Source organism: Bufo gargarizans, chromosome 7 (genome assembly GCF_014858855.1).
Source record: "Bufo gargarizans isolate SCDJY-AF-19 chromosome 7, ASM1485885v1, whole genome shotgun sequence".
Classification (NCBI taxonomy): Eukaryota; Metazoa; Chordata; class Amphibia; order Anura; family Bufonidae; genus Bufo; species Bufo gargarizans.
In genome coordinates this window covers 72,208,564-72,231,674 of record NC_058086.1, presented here as the reverse complement: position 1 = coordinate 72,231,674, position 23,111 = coordinate 72,208,564, and the positions used below count along the sequence as shown (strand labels likewise).

The 23,111-nt window shown below is 43.8% G+C and overlaps 1 protein-coding gene across 2 annotated transcripts in view; it reads right to left on the bottom strand.

Moving 5' to 3' along the window:
* Positions 1–9,704: 9,704 nt before the first annotated feature.
* The window catches only part of ATG7 (autophagy related 7), a 270,663-nt gene continuing 257,256 nt past the window's right edge, over positions 9,705–23,111 (bottom strand). For both annotated transcript variants that reach the window (XM_044300563.1, XM_044300564.1), the window contains one exon: positions 9,705–9,861. In XM_044300563.1, the coding sequence (XP_044156498.1) occupies positions 9,829–9,861 (33 nt within the window). In that variant the 3' untranslated portion in view covers positions 9,705–9,828. The remainder of the gene's footprint in view (positions 9,862–23,111) is intronic.

Genomic DNA, 23,111 nt, shown 5'->3' with positions numbered 1-23,111 from the left:
AGCCTACCTGGAGTCCTAGATCCATCAGGGCTCGTGAATGAGGATAGGTCATCATTATTTTTTTCAGGATAACCCCTTTAAATGCCCAAATGTACATTAATGTGTATCTCTATGGCTAAGTTTATACAGTATGTCACAGATTTACATGCTGGTTTCATCTGTGAGTAAATCCGCAAAGAAATGTGTTGCGGATTTCACTGCAGATCTATAACAAAATTAAAAGTAAGCCATACAACATTGACTTCAATGTGAAAAAATCTGCACGCAGTCTGCAAAGAACACAGATTACAGAATACCTGACCTTGTTCACAATGGCATCCCAATCACCGTGCAGCGCTCACTTTTCCGGAAATTAAAGATGAGCTCTGATTGGTTGGCAACCAAGCCACTATTTTTGACAGACCATTCCGATAAATGAGGCCTAGAGTGTTTAGTTATGGGGACGCAAGCAGAACATGTCATTCCAGCATCCACACTTTGAATGTAGTCTTGCAGGATGTGCAATAATGAGAAAGAAGGTGATCTTACTGTGAAGAAATGTCATATATTCGTACCCAACGAATCCACTCTGCTTACAAAGGCGCACACTGTGCTCCTAATATTCACTGTAGCTGTGTGGGTGTCTATGAAAGATCTTCTAAATATGAGCGCTACTTGGAAAGGTCACCTTCTTGGAGCTAGTTTACGCTTCCGGAAGCTGGAGGCTAGCCATGCCCATACATGACCTTTCCTAATTTCTTCAAATACAAGTTTAGTTCACTGCCAAGAGAAGCCAAGCCAAGACTTCCCAGCATAGATTATACACCGGCTTGTTCATCCCACGATGGAGACGGGCAGAATTCATGATGCAGTTTGTTCAGATTTCTTCTGCCTTGCAAAACCTGAAGAGAGAATATTCCCATCCTAGTTTGGTGTTATTTGTGCACTACAATAAACTATTGTATTGAAGAAGGGTCCCCCGCCCAATCATTTTTATCATCAAGTCTTAAAGGGGTTGTCCAGTTTTTTGTTTTTAATTTCCCGCCGAGGCATGCGGTAGCTGTGGAGGAATCCATCACTCCATGACTCCCTTCACTGCACTTACAGTCCTCATCTGTCACTTCTGCACGGACAGGGCCACATACACCACTGCAGCTAGTCACTGCTAGCCTCAATGGTAACATGTCCCGAGCGGCATATCACTGATGTGTCACGTACCAATAGGGAACATGCCATTGGCCAGAGCAGCGCACATGACCCTGTCCATGTAGAAGTTGACAGATGGAACGCCCAGTTGTAGAGAGAAAGCAGAGCCCCTAGGTGTAACGGCAACGCCCTCGTTGCTCCTAGAGGCTAATTTGCAGATATTAAAACATCCTTTTTCTCAGCAGTGCGGACACATAGGAACATGGGACCAAGACAGATGTCTTCCGCTGCCAAGCGCACATGTAACAGGTCAGCCAGTGTCATAGGTGCAAATCTGCTGACAGATGCCCTTTAAAGAGGACTGTCACCACTTCTTACATGTCTGTTTTAGTAACGACTTGCATTTCCCATGCAATAACAATTTTAAAAACCATAGACAATATGGAAACACATAATAAGAACACAAATTGACTTAAAATCGGATGTATTTTATTAAGCTGAACACATCTGCTGGTAGATATTGACACATGGAACATAAGTCATTGTTAACCACACATACAAACAGAAACAAATATTATCTTGTAAAATCTTGTGAATATTGAAAAAAAGCAAAGAGTGATAAACATAAAATAGTAGGTTAGAGGTTTTGGAAAATGCTTGTAAAAATTATTTAAAAGGGGTTGTCCAAGTTATATAAAAACTCTGGCTGTCCCAGTAAACTGCCTAAAATAATGAATGGATGCTCACCAGTTTTCTCCTCTGTTAAGGTGCATTCAGACGCACCAATAATTGTCCAGATTATCAGGAACGGTTATTCCCAAGCATCTGGCCGTCTACATGTGCTGCTGATCACCCAATGACCAAGCGAAACACTGGTTCATTGGGTGATCCTCGTGCAGGCACCACCGATCATGGCTTCTGAGCAGCAGATTGTGCTGTCTAAACAGAGGTCTGCTGCTCAGAAGCCATGATTCTGTATGAGGATGAATACAGTGAAGGACATCGCTGCATGTAAATACAGCAGTCTCCTTCACTGAACGAGCAGCCGACTGTCGGGAAGGAACGCTTCCATTGCCCTGTGTGAACCCAGCTTTACTTCCTGCGCTGCGCTCCAGTCCTCACCGCTGCTCTTTCATTTTCTGACTGCAGCGGTGATGTTGTGCTCACATAGGTCACCGCTGCAGTCAATGACTGGCCTGAACAGAAACGTCGCGTGCACGGCTAAGGCCAGGGATTGGCTGCAGCAGTGACCTGTGCACAGATCTTCACTGCTGCAGTAAGGATGAGGACGTCAGCAGTGGGAAGACTGGAGCGCAGAGCTTGAAGAAACATGGAAGACAGGTTATTTGTTATTTTAGGCCATTTACAGGGGTTGCCCGAGTTTTTACATTACTCGGACAAACCCTTTAAGGGTCCATTCACATGTCCGCAATTCTGCGGAACGGAATTGCGGACCCATTCATTTCTATGGGGCCACATGATGCGCTGCCTGGATCCGGAAATGCGGATCCGCACTTCCGGGTCCGCATTTCCGTTCCCGAAAAAAAATTGAACATGTCCTATTCTTGTCCGCAATTGTGGACAAGATTAGGCATATTCTATTATAGTGCCGGCGATGTGCGGTCCTCAAAATGCGGAATGCACATTGGCGGTGTCCGTGTTTTGCGGATCCGCAAAACACATAGGGATGTGTGGATGGACCCTAATTCACACAAAAGGATAAGTGGATGCTGTATACGTCACTGCTGGTAGTTCACAACGGCTGGCATACTACATGAGTCTGGCATTAGTTTTCACTTATTGTAGTTCTTACTCCATAATGAGTCCTATTTGGTAGGAAGAGGTTGGAGATTAAGAAAAAATGACCTGATTTTCCTTGCATTAGTTAAGAGAAGGTGGTCTCTGTTACAGTCACATCTGGACGCAGTGATGAGCACCTACACGGAGAGTCTCTTGCCAAGCCTACTGATTTCCTTACGCAATGTGTAATACTCAGTTTCTCCCGTATTACAAGGGAACTGAACATTTACTACTAGGTTTCCCGCTGATTACAGCTGATCATCAGAGGTTCAGCAGCAGACCCCAGAACACCATGAAACTCTTAGGCCCCTTTTCAGACGGGCGATTTTTATGTTTTTCACGCATCACTTGTGCGTTGGATAAAAATCACAGCATTGTCTATATTGTGCGTTTTTCACGCAATGCAGGCCCCATAGAAGTGAATGGGGCTGCGTGAAAATCGCATTGCATCTGCAAGCAAGTGCGGATGCAATGCGATTTTTACAGATTGTTGCTAAGGAGATGATGTTAATAAATAGGGATGAGCCCCGGGACCCCATTAAAATCCATTTTCTTTATTATTTTCCATTATAACATGGTTCCACTATAACATAGTTATAATGGAAAATAGCAGCATTCTTTAATACAGAATGCTAAGTAAAATGTCCATTGAGGGTTAAAAAATAATAAAAAAAATACTCATCTCATCCACTTGATCGCGCAGCCGTTATCGTCTTCTTTCAGGACCTGCAAAAGGACCTTTGATGACATAATTGCGCTCACCACGTGGTGAGTGTGGTGATGTCAGCGCAGGTCCTGCTGAATGAGGATAGAAGGTTCTACTATCTTCATTCAGCAGGATCTGCACTGACGTCACCGCTCTCACCATGTGGTGAGCGCGATGACGTCAGCGCAGGTCCTTTTGCAGGTCCTGAAAGAAGAGGAAAGAAGACTATAACGGCTGCGCGATCAAGTGGATGAGGTGAGTAATTATTATTATTTTTTTTAACCCTCAATGGACATTTTACTTAGCCTTCTTTAATACAGAATGCTATTATTTTCTATTATAACCATGTTATAATGGAAAATAATAAAATCTACAGAACCCAGAACCCAAACCCGAACTTAAGGGAAGAAGTCCGGGTTCGGGTCTGGGTACCAACTTTCAGTTTTTTAATCACGCGCGTGCAAAACGCATTAAAACGCTTTGCACTCATGTGGAAAAAACTGAATAATGCAACGCAATCGCAGAAAAATTGCGTGCGAACTCGTGCGGGTTTCCCTGAACCCGCCCGCAATGCATCTGGACTGAATCCGACATGCTCGTCTGCAATGGGCCTTAGGCCTCTGTCACACGAGCGTGATGGATTGGCTCCGGATGCGTTCAGTGAAACTCGCACCATTTTGCAAGCAAGTTCAGTCAGTTTTGTCTGCGATTGCATTCAGTTTTTTTTGCGCGGGTGCAATGCGTTTTGATGCGTTTTTCAAGCGCGTGATAAAAAACTGAAGGTTTACAAACATCTCTTAGCAACCATCAGTGAAAAACGCACTGGTTCCGCACTTGCTTCCGGATGCAATGCGTTTTTTTTTTTACTGAAGCCCCATTCACTTCTATGGGGCCAGGGTTGCGTTAAAAATGCAGAATACAGAACATGCTGCTTTTTTTATGAAACGCAGAACTGATGCGTGAAAAAAAGAAACCACTCATGTACACAAACCCATTGAAATTAATGGGTCAGGATTCAGTGCGGGTGCTATGTATTCACGTCACGCATTGCACCCGCGCGGAAAACTCGCTCATGTAATAGGGGCCTTAAAGTGTAACGGTCAGTCTTTTTTTTATTTTTGTAATGTGTAGGGGCAGTGATACTGAAATTTTTTTGTAATATACTTTAATTACTGAAATCGTACATTTCCATTAGAAAAATAGCTGTAAAGTGGCCCATTTTGAGCCTTAGCGACGCTCCTCTGTCTTCTGTTTACATAACTGCGGAGACATGCTCAACACTGACTGTTATGTAAACAAAAGTGGCCCATTTTGAGCTAAGGCTCAAAATGGGCCACTTTACAGCTATTTTTCTAATACAAATGTTCAATTTCAGTAATTAAAGTATATTACAAAAATGGTCATTATCACTGCCCCTACACATTACATTTTTTTTTTTTTTTTTTTTTTTTTATAGTTACACTTTAAAACAAAGAGGCTGTCTAAACTGGACAACCTTTTTTACATTAACCCTTGTGATAGAACAAGTGCACAGTTCAAGTTTTGTGTGTCTGGAGCCTGGGACCAGAAAGTGATGAGCAGGGACTGGAGTAGCGCTGGAATGGCAGCGGTGGGAGATCGATGTGTGGAGTTCGATCGATGTGATTATTTGCGGTCGTTAACCCATTGCATCCTTTTTTTTTAATAAGTGAAAACGATTACCCTAAAAAACTCCTTTGAAGCATAACTCCATTCCAAATCTGAGAATTTATTCACGATACCCCTTACTGATTGCTTCCCATGCACTCACAGAGGTCCTGGATGCTGAGATATGGGCTGCTGTTTGGCAAGGTCCTCACACTGGAAAGCTGATGATTGTTACATGTATTTCATTTCCCTAACATGGAAAGGAAATTCATATATCAGCACCCCGGACTCACGGCATTAATCATATCTACATAGATATTTCCTCCTAACTTCTCACCTTATTGCTGTCAGTGGCACTATTCTGAATTTTGGACTCGTCAGTAACGGTGACTTTATAAAGCCCGGTGTGTCGTGTCTATGGCTAGATTATGCTGGTATCTTGCCCCCCGTGTTCCTCCTCCCTGCAAAATCACAGTGAAAAGGGGTTTGAATGGTGTAGCAGTCCAGCTTGTGCCATGCTGATCCATTCAATGTCTATAGGGTCGATGGAAACATTTATCACTGATGAGGACTGTGGGAAAACCACTTTAAAAGGGAATCTGTCAGCTCCGAAACTCCCCCCAAACTAGAGTAAGCGGTGCATGGTGTAAGTGATGCTGAGTCCGATTAGGTAATTTTTATCGTTATACTCACTTGTGTTCCAACAAACCAGCAAAGTGTACTGAGAGGACTCCTGTGCTCACACACATAATGGAGAGGACTCAAAGTGGAGTCCTCCCAATGTATTTTACTGCTGGTTTGTGGAAGCACAGCGTCAGAACGCAAGCGATTATAAAGACAAAAATTACATGACTGGACTCAGCATCGCTTACACCAGGGATGCCCAACCTGTGGCCCTCCAGCTGTTGTAAAACTACAACTCCCAGCATGCCTGGACAGCCTACAGCAGGGCATGATGGGAGTTGTAGTTTTACAACAGCTGGAGGGCCACAGATTGAGCATGCCTGGCTTACACTATACACCACGTACACTATTTAGGGGGTGTTTTGGAGCTGACAGATTCCCTTGAAAAGACAACACATTCCTAATAATGTAAAATGATCACATTGTAATAATCCAAGTTCAGTGGATGGGTGTGCATCAATCACCACTATATCTTGATCATGAACTGGTCTAGAATTGCAGCGCTTTTAGGCTGTGGCCACACAGTCAGGTTTCCTGATGCAGTTTTGGAAGCCAAGATCAGGAATAAATTAAACTAAACAGGAACAGTAGTATCTAACCTTCTCTACTTTTATGATCCACTCCCGATATTCAAAGCTAAATCAGAAAAACCTGAACATATGACTGTACCTTTAGGCCTAGTTCACACTTCAGTGATTTGGTCAGTGTTGGTCAGTGATTTCTATCAGTCATTGTAAGCCAAAACCAGGTGCGAGTCAAAAAAACACAGAACAGGTTGAAATCTATCCATTCTTCCTTATATCTGTGTAGGCTCCACTTCTGGTTTTGGCTCACGATCACGGATGGCTCATAGGCACGCACCCACCCCAACCATAAAGACGCTGTTACATGCAATATTACAAGATCTGGTCATATGTTATGCATTGAAGCCAATAGCACCCAACTGACACAACTGACTTATAATGCTTCCATCAAGGTTTGTGTTGTCTTGAGGGGTGGGGGGAAAATAGCTCTGCATTTAGGCCTTTTCTTTCAATGAAATCTAAAGTTCTAAATGCAGCCTTCGATACAAAAATTAACACAGACTAAGGCAAAAGGGGCCATAGGAAACGAAGAAAAACAAAAAGCCCAACATACATCTGGTGTAATCACAGTGTCATTTTTTTTGCTGCTTAATAACACGTTAACTTGTTGGCCACAGACATAGTTATTAAGATAAATGATCCAATATTTTAAAGGTTTTAAAGTAACTAAGTAGATCATAGATTAAATGAATTGTATAGACTTCATTTTCTACTGAAAATAACTAATAGGGTTAATGTCCTTTAAAAGGAAAGTAAAGAAGTTACCTGTAATTAAATCTGATGGGCTGGCCATACACATTAGATGTATCGGTTGAACCCACCAGCTTTAGGATAGGCCACATCTACTTTAAAGAGGACCTGTCACCGATTATGACAATGTGAACTAACTATACAGACAGCTAGAATATTTTTCCTAGTGGCTGTGTCTGGTATTACAATTGATTACAGCTTTATTCAAGTGAATGAGACTGAGCTTTTATACCAAAAACTACTAAAACTATAGAGCTGTGCCGTGAATTTTTTTTTTTTATGGTACTGAGGGTGCTAAGTTGATCTAATATTATTGGTCTATGACCGGCTAAGATGAATGCTTGTTCAGCCAACATCTGTCATTCCCGATCTCTTCATAAACATTACCACCTGGCTCCTACAAGCAAGCATGTGTAAGAAGAAGCAGAGGTGCCTCCTTCCAAGCTCCTCTAAGAGCGGCTTATCTTCCTGAGAACAAAGGAATCGGGCAGCTGAAATCCAACTGCCTGATCTTTAGCTCCCTCAACATTTACCATTGGGGGAGAGTTGGTACACCCTCATACACATTCAGGGGCGGACTGGAAACCTAAATTGGCCCTGGAAAAAAAATAACTAAAAGTGGCTCCATGTTGTAGGCGGGTCCATGTAGGAGTGCATCAGATCTCTTGTGCCCGACCGGCATCCGTGAGGAGGGCTTGGACATGGGCCCACTAGGAAATTTCCCTGTAGGGTCTATGGCCAGTTCTCCTGCTGAAATGGACGGGTGTGGCCAACATACATCTAATGTGGGTGACCAGATTATCCCATGGATTGCTCATCCATTTGAAGTCCGGATAACCCAAAATAGACTGCTTACACTGACCATCAATGATCAACACAAGCAAATCTCGAGTGTAAGTTTACGTGTGGAACAATGTTTTTTGTAAAAATAAATCAGAGAATATCTTCTCTGTAATTGTTTTACAAACAACAACACAAATGTGACCATACCTAAGGGTTTTTATTGTTGAAATTTAAACACAGATTTTCATATGATCAAATAATTACCATCTATGTCTATGGCCAAGAAACCATCAAATAAGACCTTTGATGTAACTAGAGAGTTCAACATTTTCAATTAAACTGCTAAATAGCTGCACTGCAGAATATCATTTAACAATATTACTGCTCACTCCGTGAATTTAAACTATAGCACTTACATATGTAAACATAATGTATTATATTGTAACGCACCTCTGCCCATTACTGTTCATCAGTGATATATGACAATTCATGGGTGATATATGGCTGTTTTATCATTCATAAAAAGCTTTGTAATATGTTCTAGGATATGGCTGATATGCTGGGATCAGGGTTATGCATATCACTAGCATAGGGTTGCTTTGTATGTATACTTTGTTTCCTATGTTTTTTTTATATATTTTTATACATATATATAGCATTTTTTAAAATTTGTAAATATATATTTACATGGAGAAAAAGAAGTGAAAAGGTTTGATCTCATTAAAGGGGTTGTCCAGCATTGGGTTTCCAAAAACACACTTGTCCATGGACTGTGTCTGGTACTGCAGCTCAGCCCATTCAGGCTTGGACTGGCCCACAGGGGTACAGGTGAATCCCCCGGTGGGCCCCTCAGCAAGGTGGGCCCCTTGTCTTCCACCCCCTGCGCAAGTGGTAGACTTACTGCATTACATATAGATCGGCAGTGTACAGCACCTCAACCAGCTTATGTTGATATAAAAAAAACTGGGTATAATACTTAGGAAATTACCCAGTTTATTATTATAGACACATTATTATAGAGATGACTTATAGGTACAGAGGCAGGACAGCCAGTGCCCTCCTTTCCCAGGGACCTATGTTCTCAAAGTTGCTTCAAGGACCCCATAATTAACCATCTTCTAGCGTCTTGCTGCTGTCTGCTGCTGTGTGAGGAGGTAATATTTGGATGTATCCATATGGTGGGGCCCCAAAATAAATTTTACTAGTGTGCCCTAGACAGCCCAGTCCGACACTGACCCCATTTACTTGAATGCTGCAACACAAGACACGGTCAATACACAAGCTGGACTATTCCTCAAAAAAGCAATTTTTGGAGAACTCATTTATATATGGAATCTGGAGTTACCGTAAAAGTAGATCTGATCTGTTAGAACATGTAAAATAAATCAAATAGAAAATAACCACATTGTGATTTAAAAGGGGTATTTCAGGATTTTAATATTGATAGCCTATCCTCAGGATAGGCCATCAATATCTGACTGGCAGGGGTCTGACACCCTGCACCACTGCCGATCATCTATTCCAGAGTAGCTCCGGGGTCATAACTAAACAGCTACATCCACTGTGTAGAGGATGGTTACTGCAGAACTGCTATGCCATCAATATTAAAATCCTGGAATACTCATTTTAATAGTAAGAATAACCCGTTAACACAAAGCCTCTTTAATAGAAAGACAAAATGAAATAGTTCCACTTATTAGCAGCCAGGAAGCGAAAAGCTGGATGTTGATGATATTTATTGCACACAACAACCATGGGGAATCTTTTCCACTAGATCACTTCATCATCACTCATGTCCCAGATCTAAAAAGAGATCAGTAATAAGGAAGAATTAATAACATAATAACATATAATATAAAGCAAACATTTTATAAAGAGGCAAAAAGGTAGGAACACACAGTGCCCACCTGGGGTGACCAATGGATGCAAAATTTAACTGGTTATAAATTATAAGGGTGGTCCTACAGACAACATAAATTATAAATTGATGCATGCATCAAGAAATTAATCAGAAGGGTCAGTCTGCGAAACTCCCGATGACCACAAGAGCAAAGTGGCCACATCAAGTTTTACCAGAAAACAGGAGGACCAGGGCCGGGATGGGGAGGGAGATGGAAAGGACCAGGGCATGGATGGGGAGGGAGATGGAAAGGACCAGAGCCGGGATGGGGAGGGAGGTGGAAAGGACCAGGGCACGGATGGGGAGGGAGGTGGAAAGGACCAGGGCACGGATGGGGAGGGAGGTGGAAAGGACCAGGGCACGGATGGGGAGGGAGGTGGAAAGGACCAGGGCACGGATGGGGAGGGAGGTGGAAAGGACCAGGGCACGGATGGGGAGGGAGGTGGAAAGGACCAGGGCACGGATGGGGAGGGAGGTGGAAAGGACCAGGGCACGGATGGGGAGGGAGGTGGAAAGGACCAGGGCACGGATGGGGAGGGAGGTGGAAAGGACCAGGGCACGGATGGGGAGGGAGGTGGAAAGGACCAGGGCACGGATGGGGAGGGAGGTGGAAAGGACCAGAGCACGGATGGGGAGGGAGGTGGAAAGGACCAGGGCACGGATGGGGAGGGAGGTGGAAAGGACCAGGGCACGGATGGGGAGGGAGATGGAAAGGACCAGGGCACGGATGGGGAGGGAGATGGAAAGGACCAGGGCACGGATAGGGAGGGAGATGGAAAGGACCAGGGCACGGATGGGGAGGGAGATGGAAAGGACCAGGGCACGGATGGGGAGGGAGATGGAAAGGACCAGGGCACGGATGGGGAGGGAGATGGAAAGGACAAGGGCACGGATAGGGAGGGAGATGGAAAGGACCAGGGCACGGATGGGGAGGGAGATGGAAAGGACCAGGGCCAGGATAAGGTGGAATTGACCAAGGCAGATATGGGGATGGAAAGTTCAATGTTGGCATGAGGATGGAGGGACCAGGATTGGGATAGGATGGGGAGCAGAAAGGCCAGGGCCAGGATAGGGGAGGTAAGAACCAGGACTGGGACTGTGAAAGGAACACAGCTTGGAAGGAGAAAGAGCAGTTAGTTTGGGGAAGGAACAGATCCATTTCAGACACAGAATTTGGAACAGAGGTGGGGTGGAGATTATAGAACTATGCATTGTGGATGTCCTGAATATCACAATATACAAATAAATCACTTATATTAGATTGATTCTTGGTTGGGAAATCTGGAGAACATTTTTTTTTTGTTTTGCTTGTTTTTTTCATTGCAGTTCTTGTCCATGGGTTGTGTCTGGTATTGTAACTCATTCTCATTTAAGTGAATGGAGCCAAAATACTAGACACAGTAAAACGGTCTCTGGAAAACCCTTATTTCTAGTGCAAAAAGTCATATACAATTATCTGCAATTCACTCATATACTTTTATTATCAGAAATGCTCCTGATCTAAGAAGCTATGTGCAGTTAGTGAATAGCAGGCGGAGGAAATCACAATTCCTCATGGTTACCCTTGGAGCCTTTCGGCAAACTCTAGACTGTGGTGCAACACATGTCCGACAATAAAACAGTAAAAACCAGGCCTTCGTATGTCAAATATTTATGTTACCAAGGGCAATGTTTAATTTAGACGCCGGTTACATATACAATTAATGACAATATAGCTTTTGATGAGAAACAGCCACTTAAAAGTAGGATGCAAAAGAACATGGAGTGAACATTAAACTTCCAGACACATGTTCCTACCCATATTCTTATGTCTACACAACCTGTTCATATTAATAAGATCCACGCCCCAAAAGAGCACCAACCGGATCTCCTTCCTGGTCTACAGCCGTTAGTAAAAACAAACAAACGTCATTCTCTTTGTGTTCCATCTAAAAAGCAATTTGGGTATCCGGCAACAATCCATGATGAAGAGAACAATACACCCGCAGAGGCTGTTTGCTTTCCCAATTATTAAAAGGGAAGGATAGATTGTCCCGTAATTGACTCTACGAGACTTTGCCAAAGAAAACACAAGAAAATGTCAAGCTGGTCAGTTGGCTCGGAGACTTGACAAACACCTATTGTTTTACTGATAACAATTCCAAGTCATAGAACAAGGTGAATGAAACGGACGTTTACGCAACCAAGATCCCAACGTAAAGAAAAGGCTCCTGGTGAGGGGCAGGATATCAAAACAAAAGGACTACTGCACATAGAGCACCATTCATTCTTAGACATTTGATTATGGCTTTAGGTGGGTATAAAACCAGTATGAGTAACCAGAGAACACCATCAGTGATGATCAGAGAGCTGATGGCGAATTCAATCAATCTTGGCGGGATCTGACGACAATCTAATTTAGTGGTTTCCATATGGTACATTGGTAAATCAATGAAAGGATACCCTTTTGGCTAATAAAACCTGTAGCTAAAGCAGAGTAGTTGTGACATACTTATGCATGAGGAAGGTATTGCTGTGGAGTAAGTGCGGCTGCTATCCCTATAATGGAGACACTGGGGCATCTAACAAAGAAGCATAGAAAAAAAAATTCAAGCAGCATTGTAAGCATGCCAAAAATACTGGATCGGCAAGCGGATTACCCCCCCATAGAATTCGGTGGAGCTAATTTGCAGCTTTTCTGAGAGGAATCTGCTGCAATAATGAACATGCTGTGGAATTTATTATCGCCATCGCACTCAGCATATTGTACTCATTAATTTCTGGAACAGGGTATAAAAAATTATTCACATGCATTGGTGGTGGGACATCAGAAGATTCTGCCAGGATCTAGGCGCTAAAATCTTACAGTATTTTTTCAAGTTTGAACATGGCCACATGTAATGTAGAATAGACGGAAAATGAAGCAATCAGCGACAGGATATAATTACTGGACATTAAGCAGGTTTTATATTAGAACACATTTTAATTGGTTGCATCCTCGGGATAGGCGATCAATATCTTAATGGTGGGGGGGTCTGACACCCAGTTGATCAGCTGACCGCAGATCAGCTGTTCCAGAGTAACTCCGGCTGCAGACATACACAGATCCATCCACTTTGTATCGGACACAGCTAGTTACAGCAGCACTGCTCCCACTGAACAGCGGCGCTGCAGTAACCAGTAACGTCCACGATGGACGGAGCTAACAGCTCCAGAGCTACTGCAGAACAGGTAACTGGCAGGGATGCGGGGTTAGATATTGATATTTATATAGAGGAATGGAAAATTACCAGTGTGAGACCAGAGACAACAGATCAAGGGATCCTAGGAGCTCAACTGCATGGGACCTAGGTAAGTAGGGATCTGCAGTAACCATGCACGGCCACTACATGGTGGATGGAGCTGTGTAGTTCTGATACCTGGTTCCGGATCGGCAGGATCAAACTGCAGTTGATCTGATATTGATGACTTCTCCTGAAGATAGGTCATCAAACCTTGGGTGGGAGAGGACAAAAGGAATAACAATGACCCTTACATAAATCCCCCCCCCCCCACTGAATATCTGCTCTATGTAATGTTACATGCAGGTATATATATATATAACTATTTCTGTTACTCCTGTCAGCTTCATTGTCCTTTCTTCTGCCAGAGAGTTAATTGTAGACACTGCTGACATAATGAGCTATATAGGGATGCACAACTATCCCAGAGGGAGGTATATACTGTACAGTGATTGCAGTGAAATCTGAGAATAAGGCTCAGACGTACGAACACGCATACAGCTTCAGGTATTAACCCTTTGGAGAAGACTCGTAGCCTACTTCATGTAACTGGTGCATACAGATCCACTGACTTCTGCTGCTGCCAGGGGACATGTGGCATTAATGACATATTGCTGGAGCGGACGAAGAGGGTCTGCTCCTAAATTTGGCTCATAGTGAAATTTGAGCAGTGTGACAATTATGGAAATAAAGGAGACATACAATTACACTCCAGACAAAACCGATCCTTATCTATTATTCCTCTATAGAAGCTAAGAGCTTTGGATTACTGTACTCACCACGTTAGTCAAATAAACCGTATTTACTACAGATATGATCTTAAGACTGAAGTCTATACTGTGCAAACATCCTGGACTGGAGAGTAAGAGCCGCAGACTGGGTTACAAGAGTTCACCATCATCAGATGGGGAGGGCAATTCATTATATTGTTGTATGTACAATGGAGGTGTGTATACAAGTCAGGGTGTTATTATAAACCAGGGGTCTCAAACATGTGGCCCCTGAGGCAATTATCTGAAGCCCGCATCTGCCGCGAGGCAAGATAAGCATGAGGCGAGATGAGACGGCGGCTGGACTGTCTCTGGGGGGACAAAAGCTTACTGCGGGCCTCCCATCCCCACCATTCAGCCACTAGACCACTTATAATTGCACAGGGATAGTGCTAAAGGGAGGCACTGCATGGGCATTATAAACACTGGGAGCATTACAAGGGGTCTTTATAAATACTGTGTGCTCCCTGCTGCCGCCGAAATACAATAATACACTGGTATGATCTATACCAGTGTATTACTGTATTGCGGCGGCAGCAGGGAGCGCACGGCGTCATAGCAACCAATGACGCCGTGCGCTCCTGCTCTCAGCAGGAATCCAGCCCGTGGTTCCACGGACTGCTCACGGCCGTGTGCATTCGGCCTAAAGCTGTGGTCTGCTCTCACTACCTTCATTGGAAGCTGTCTGGCACAAGGAAAGGTATGGAGTAGGCTTGGCATGCATGTTGGTACCTGCATCCCCTGTAAGTAATGGAGGCCATTATGGCACCAAAAATGGTAAAATGCAGAGTGGACCCAGCATGCATGTGGATCCAACACTTCCTGAACTTTATGGCGCATAACAGGTAATATTTAGTGTTAGGACCCATCTTACAGAGATCGCCTTGACGGTCGGCAGACAGGCTCAGATGGTTTTGTACAAAATGCATTTGCCAAGCATCTCACTTTATAAATAAGCGTAGCATTAGCTCTATAATATTTTTTGTGACTATGGCATTATTGTACTTTATCTGATATGCAGGGTGCTGTTGCATTGTCCTTTTTTTCTTCATGAGGGATCGGTCCTGTCAAACTAATGTAATCAGTTTCTATGAGGAGGCAAGTTCTAGACTTGACAACGGCGAATCGATTGATGTGGTATATCTGGACTTCTCCAAAGCATTTGACACTGTACCAAATAAAAGGTTAGTACATAAAATGAGAATGCTCGGACTGGGAGAAAATGTATGTATGTGGGTAAGTAACTGGCTCAATGATAGAAAACTGAGGGTGGTTATTAACGGTACACACTCAGATTGGGTCACTGTCACTAGTGGAGTACCTCAGGGGTCAGTATTGGGCCCTATTCTCTTCAATATATTTATTAATGATCTTGTAGAAGGCTTGCATAGTAAAATATACATTTTAGCAGATGACACTAAACTGTGTAAAGTAATTACCACAATAGAGGACAGAGGACAGTATACTGCTACAGACGGATCTGGATAGATTGCAGGCTTGGGCAGAGAAGTGGTAGATGAGGTTTAACACGGACAAATGTAAGGTTATGCACATGGGAAGGAATAATGCAAGTCACCAGTACATACTAAATGGTAAACCACTGGGTAACACTGACATGGAAAAGGACCTAGGAATTTTAGTGAACAAACTAAGCTGTAAAAACCAATGTCAGGCAGCTGCTGCCAAGGCCAATAAGATAATGGGTTGCATCTTTACTGCCACTTTACAAATCACTAGTCAGGCCACACATGGAGTACTGTGTACAGTTCTGGGCTCCTGTGAACAAGTCGGACATAGCAGAGCTGGAGAGGGTTCAGAGGAGGGCAACTAACGTAATAACTGGAATGGGGCAGCTAAACTACAGTACCCTGAAAGATTATCAACATTAGGGTTGTTTACTTTAGAAAAAAGACGACTGAGGAAGGATCTAATAACTATGTATAAATATATCAGGGGTCAGTACAGAGATCTATCCCATCATCTATTTATCCCCAGGACTGTGACGAGGGGACATCCTCTGCGTCTGGAGGAAAGAAGGTTTGTACACAAACATAGAAGAGGATTCTTTACGGTAAGAGCAGTGAGACTATGGAACTCTCTGCCCGAGGAGGTGGTGATGGCGAGTACAATAAAAGAGTTCAAGCGGGACCTGGATGTATTTCTGGAGTGTAATAATATTACAGGCTATAGCTACTAGAGAGGGGTCGTTGATCCAGGGAGTTATTCTGATTGCCTGATTGGAGTCGGGAAGGAATTTTTTCCCCTTAAGTGGGGAAAATTGGCTTCTACCTCACAGGTTTTTTTTTTGCCTTCCTCTGGATCAACTTGCAGGATAACAGGGTCAACTGGATGGACAAATGTCTTTTTTTCGGCCTTATATACTATGTTACTATGACTTCCCATTGTTTGTCAGACACTAAACATGAGGCTCCACCTCTGGCTAAACTCAGTTTAAATAATAAGACAAGTGTAGGAATCAACGACGATTGTGTAAGGACCACATCTCAACTATAGAAACAGATGGGGTCATTTATTAAGACCAGGGTTTTACACACTGGTCTTAATACCCCTGCGCTGGTGCTTGATGTGCCTAAGTTATGTAGAGGCGCCAGTTTAAATCTACGCCAGTTCCCTTGCTGGTGTAAATTGAGATAATTTATATGCCTAAAACCCCTTTTTTTAGACCTGGCACGAGTGGGGAAAAATCACAGAATCAGACGCAAATCTGTGACAGATGTATGCCAAAAAATGGCGTATATCTAATAATAAATGACTCCTATGTATCCAATCTAAGACACAACACACCACATTGTCCAGGCTTTGTTCCAGTGAAATGCAACTTTTCTTTTACTGATAAAAAGATGCATCATTCCGCACCATGTCCCTTTTTTTTTTTTTTATTAGAACTGACGTACGTGGCGTGGATAGGAAAAAAGTAAAAAGTTGCAGATTTGTCCGCAAATCCCCTTTGCGACCGAATCTGCGACAAACATATGCCACAAACTGGCATATATCTAATCATAAATGACCCCTATCGTCTGTAACATATATTCATCCTGTTCACCCTACTGGACCTGAAATGTTGATGTAGAAGAAAGCAAAAGAAAAAAAGCATGAGACACAAGACAATTTTATCTCGACTTCTGGCAGTCAAAACAAATCCTTTGATCAATCCAGTATATCTAGTAAGTTTATGACGAGAGCTGTTGGGGAACAGCTATTAACAGCTCTCCAGGAGGCATCAGTTTCCCTCCACCTCCTACCAGACCAATTTTTTATCTCCAGATGTCTAATGGTGGCCATACACATTAGTCCAAAGTTGACCAAAACAGACGATTTCAACTAAAAGGAAGTTCGATGGTTGAAATTTAACAACAAAAATCATTTTGGCCGACTGATGACAGATCAGCCGTGTTCAATACTTTCGTCTGATAGTCGGACCAAAGATCTTTCATTCAAAGAAAGATAGTTTGTGAATGAAAGATCTTTCTTTGAAAGAAGTTTCCCAAAATGATCTTTCGTTCATCGCCTGGATTCACTTGAACATTTAAGTAACGGCCAATATAGACTAAAGCAGGGAAGCGCAAGCTTTTTTGGTCTGAGAATAAAAGTAAAGGTGATCGCGCTGCCTAGACCAACAGTGACATCAGAAAATTGCCGAACTTTCCCACTTGTCTTGGACACCGCCAGACATCGAAATCCTCCACGGTCTGAAAATCTTCACCACAACCGTTTACTGCGGAAGTTTCAAAATGTATCCACATAAGGTGGGCGGTTTTCTCTTATGTGGATACATTTTATTCAATGCTTATTTTACCATCCTCATTGCGAGTTTAATAAATCCTTATTTTCTGATGTCATTGTGGATCTAGGCAGCGTGATAACCTTTACTTTTATTCTGACGCTTATTGTGAATTAAGCCCACTTCACATGGGAATACATTACAGCAACAACGTAACGGATAACTTTTTTAAATTAATATTTTATTTTTGGTCTGAAGGCCGCATTGTTACATCGCTCTATTTCAAGGGGCTACAAAAAAAAAAAGTCGATTGGCACTCATTTGCGGCCGATGCAAATTGACTAGGGAGGAATGATCACTAGCGCTTTTAGTTCCTTCATTTAGTTATATTGATTATCAGTAGCCCATCTCTCATTACACAGGGAGATGTGCTGACGATAACTGTACTTCTTTTATCCTGATAAAATATTAAAAATATTGATTCCTTGTTTATCGGATGATCACTTGTTCCCAGTAATTTTCCCGAATATCGTGCATTGTAATAGGAGCTTAAATGGATTTTCTGGCAAAAATTACTTTATAACAAGTTCCTGCAGTATGGCCCCTGAAACCAAAGAGATATACTTACCCGCTTCAATTATTCTTGCACGTCTACCACCACAGCGTTCTAAAATCTCTAGGATATACCAGAAGTTAAGTTGGCCCACATTAGGCCACTTTCACACCAGCGTTTTTGCTGGATCTGTCATGGATCAGCAAAAATGCTTCCGTCATGATAATACAACCGTCTGCATCCGTTATGAACGGATCCAGTTGTATTATGTCTAAAATAGCCATGACGGATCCGGTGTTCTGCCACTTTTCTATACCCGGACAAAAGTCCCGGAAGTGGTGTTAGCTGCACTGGAAGTCACATGGACGCGTTGGAATCAGCTGGAGGAGGGGGCGTGCGCGTTGCGCAAGCACATTTGGCTAAAGTATTGTAATCTGGCAGAATGCTGCGAGCCGTAATCTACATTAATTTGTTCGCTCGCCACGCATCGGGCTCGGCATTTGCTAAAACGAACTCTATGCCGCCATTGATAGTAAAGAAAGAAATGGATGGTAAAGAAAGAGATGGATAGTAAAGAAATGGAGGGCTGGGAAAATGCAGGGGCGTTCTGCCAGATTAACAGACTTTAGCAGAATGCGCTTGCGCAGCACGCACACCCCCTCCTCCAGCTGATTCCAACGTGTCCATGTGACTTCCGGTGCAGCTACATCACTTCCGGGTATAGACTTTTGTCCGGGTATAGAAAAGGGGCAGAACACCGGCACTAAAACCATTGTGAGTCCAAAAAAACGGATCCGACACCATAGACTTACGTTGTGTGTCATGACGGATCCGTCTTGCTCCACATCCCATGCCGGACAGAAAAACGATTGCAGTGTTTTTCTGTCCTCGATGGGAACGCAACCAAATGGAACGTTGCATTCTGGTGCACTACGTTTCGTTCAATTCAGTTTTGTCGCCGTTGAAAATGAACGGGGACAAAACTTAAGTGTTTTCCTACAATAATGAGATCCTATGGCGGATCCCAATAGCGGAAAGGGAAAGCGCAGGTGGCTACTTAGGCTACTTTCACACTGGCGTTTTTGCTTTCCGTTTGTGAGATCCGTTCAGGGCTCTCACAAGCTGGTCCAAAACGGATTAGTTTTGCCCTAATGCATTCTGAATAGAAAAGGGTCCGCTCAGAATGCATCAGTTTGCCTCTGTTCCGTTTCCATTCTGCTTTGGAGGCGGACACCATGCTTGCAGCGTTTGGGTGTTCGTCTGGTCAAACTGAGCCAAACGGATCCGTTCTGGCACACAATGTAAGTCAATGGGGACGGATCCATTTTCTATGACACAATATGGCACAACAGAAAACGGAGCCGTCCTCTATTGACTTTCAATGGTGTTCAAGATGGCTATGGCGTCTTGGCTATGTTAAAGATAATACAAACTGATCTGTTTTGCAACGGATGCATGCGGTTTTATTATCTGAACGGATCCATGACAGATCCGCACCAAATGAGAGTGTGAAAGTAGCCTAAGATGTGTATCGACTGCAGCAGACAAGTTCTGCATCGACCATCCAAACTGGATGTTAAGGATCAGGTAGTTGGATTTCAACTGCCTGGTCGTTTTGTTCTCGGAGGGATAGGTTGCTGCCAGAGGTGGTTCCCTCCCCCAATTCCTATTGAAGACAAATGCCTGATTGATAAGGCCAGCATAGACTGAATGCAATACAGAATGCCTCTTATAGGCTTCTGTGGTGCATGCCGTCATAGAATTCCGTTATGGTCCGTGGTAACGGAATCCATTACGGAATTCTTTGATAACCTGAACGCTAAACTTTGCAAATCATAAGTTCACTCAACACTAGTCCTGACCACTAGGACCAAAACAGTGATCTGTAATGGTTGCACAGTAAAGAGAATACAATCTCTGAACCATGTTGCTTAGTCTTGCCACCACACGATCATTAGATCTTATCTGATACACAGTAATTATCAGCTAATATTATAATTGTAAATGGCACAAGTACAAGTTTAGATCCATCTATCTTTAAGTTCACTACCAGGATAATATACAGCATTAACATAGATGTTCAACCTGTCGTACAGTGCCGAAGGCCAACTTCCTGCCAACCAGATCATGACTGAAGAAGTGCCAAAAACGCAGCACCTGGGGCCACAATTGCTAATCCATCACTCTTCTATAACCTGACTCAGGTTATATAAGCAAAATAAATTCCAAACAGCATATGGGCACACTGATAGCTGCCATAGTTCACATTTAGTATCTAGGTCTGTGTATTTGCTTTTGCAGTATTAGGGCTTGTCACGGGGTCCTATTCCGTTATCCCAATATCAACAAAGCGAGGAATCAGTGAACAGCCCAAGGACCTTTATTATATGCAAACCGAAAGGTCCATAAAAACACTCCACCACACAAAGGGTAAAATAGTCCAGGAACACGGCTACAGTCCAGGCTATATCAAGGTTCCTCCAATCCTCTTTGGGGTGCTGTCCTTAGCATCAGCGTCCCACAAAGATCTATCTTGCTGGCCTTTTGTCCTCCTCAGGTGCTGTCCTTATATCCCCAGGGTAGGCAGACAGGGTAGATGGTTTTCAGGCCCCCCAGACCTGGAAATGGTGCCTCAGTGATCAAGGAACCGCAGGGGGTGATCTCCAGCATTTGGAGAGCAGAGGGTCATAAATGGACAGTCAGGAAATGTCAGCAGGGGTTCATCAAGAGGCAGGAGGACAGCCAGGCTGCCGATGGTCACTGAGCTGATTCAGTTATCAGACCTTCCTGTAATGTACGGTATTTAAGACTGGACAAGACTGGGAATATACAGAGTGGTAGAGCAACAAGGCAACACTCCTAAAATCAGTAAAATTATGAACAGTGACAAAATGATAAACAACACACCATATCCCACCATCACAACCTCTCCACCCTTTTAATAAGTGAGAACGCCATGAGGTCTACACAAACCTCTGGCCACCTCACTTTAGTCCACCTTGCTCAACCCTTGACAGTTCCTTGTATAACAGTAGGTCTAGGTCGGTCTGAGGGAGTCTATGATGATTCTTCTTGTCAGGACAGTCCATCAGCGATCTGGTGTTGGCTTCCCCGTCTGTATTGGATGGAGAAGTTGTAGGGTTGTAAGATCAAGCTTTACCTCAGCAATCGTCCATGGTCCCCTGATACGCGATTCAGCCATGTGAGGGGTTGTGGTCTGTCACAATTGTAAAGTCTCTGCCATACAGGTATGCCAGAGGGACTGGACCAGGTCCGACAGGAACCGAGTCCCTTGATCTGATATTATTTCACTGGGGAACTCTACCCGGGTAAAGATGGTAACCAGCGCCTCGGCTACCTTTACTGCTGTGATACTGGACAGGGCCACGGCTTCAGGATACAGAGTGGCATAGTCCACCACTGTCAGGATATTTTTTTCCCCGGCCGGCTGGGGTGGGCCAGAGGTCCGATGATGTCCACAGCTAAACGTTGAAATGGTTCTTCAATTATGGGCAGTGGTTGCAGGGGCACCTTATGTCGAGGTCCTGGATGGTGCATTCGCTGGCACGCATCGCAGGTGTGGCAATAATGGGCTACCAACAGAGATATGCCAGGCCAGTAAAATCTTTGGTTGAGTCTCTTTTCAGTCCTTTTCCTCCCTTGATGCCCAGCCAAGGGGATGTCATGGGCCAGTTGGAGTAGCTGTGCCCTGTACTTCTGAGGAACAATGAGTTGCCTGGCCGCCACGTCAGGTATGCTCTTGCCACTGACCTTTGTTATGCGATAATACAATCCCTTTTCCCAGATGAAGCTATCTCCAACACTCCTAAAAATCAGTAAAATTATGAACAGTATCAAAATGATAAACACACCATATCCCACCATCACAGGGCTCATGCACACAGACATATTTTTTGTCTGTGCCCATTCCGTTTTTGAAGCCCGTATGCGGAACCATTCATTACAATGGGGCTGCAAAAATGACTCCATGTGCATTCCGTATCCGTATGTCCACAGGTCCGTTCTGCAAAAAGGAGAGAACATGTCATCTTCCTGACCGTTTTACGGAAAAGGATAAGTATTGTACGGATGTAACATGGACGTCACACTGATGTAATCCGTTTTTTTTGGAGCAGATTATGTGCCGAAAAACCAGGCCGACTCTGTTTTCAATGGGAGGAGGCGCCGCATTTTATGCAGCTGAAGGTTTTTGCTACATGTGCAGTACGCCGACCTGCAGGGTATTGCGATGTGAGGTCACGGTTAATAGGCATACGAGGGTTGCTCTGGGTTACTCACAGTTTGTAGAGGGACCCTGGGCAGGCATAGAGCAGTTATGGAGAGGCTGGCACAGGGGTCCTCTGGGGCACTCTCTGTACTTAGGGACCAGGCCTGATGGTGGATGAGGTGCCCTGGATGTTGCAGGTGTTTAATGTGCCTAGGGCAAGGTCCCTTTAAAGAGGAAGTACAACAGAGGGAGCTGCAGACACCGGAGCCTATACTGGGCGAACAGAGCGGCGCCCCCACATACTAGTAAGTGCAGGGGGGCCCCTGGGCGCCGCTCTGCCCACAGATATAGTTTGTTTTTAAACTAGTGAAAGGTCCTCTTTAAGATTCGTGATGCCAGTGCCTGCAACGGTGGCACACCGATTGGTAGTAGTAAGAAGTAAGGAACACGGTGTTGTGGTGAACCAAACTTTCTTTACTGGAAACAGTTCAACTTTATACAGTTTGAGTTCAGTTCCACTTTGCAGCAGCAGTTCATAAGCAGGTTTACACAATAATGGCAGGTGCACTGTTCTTTGCAAGATACTCAGAGGGTAAAAAC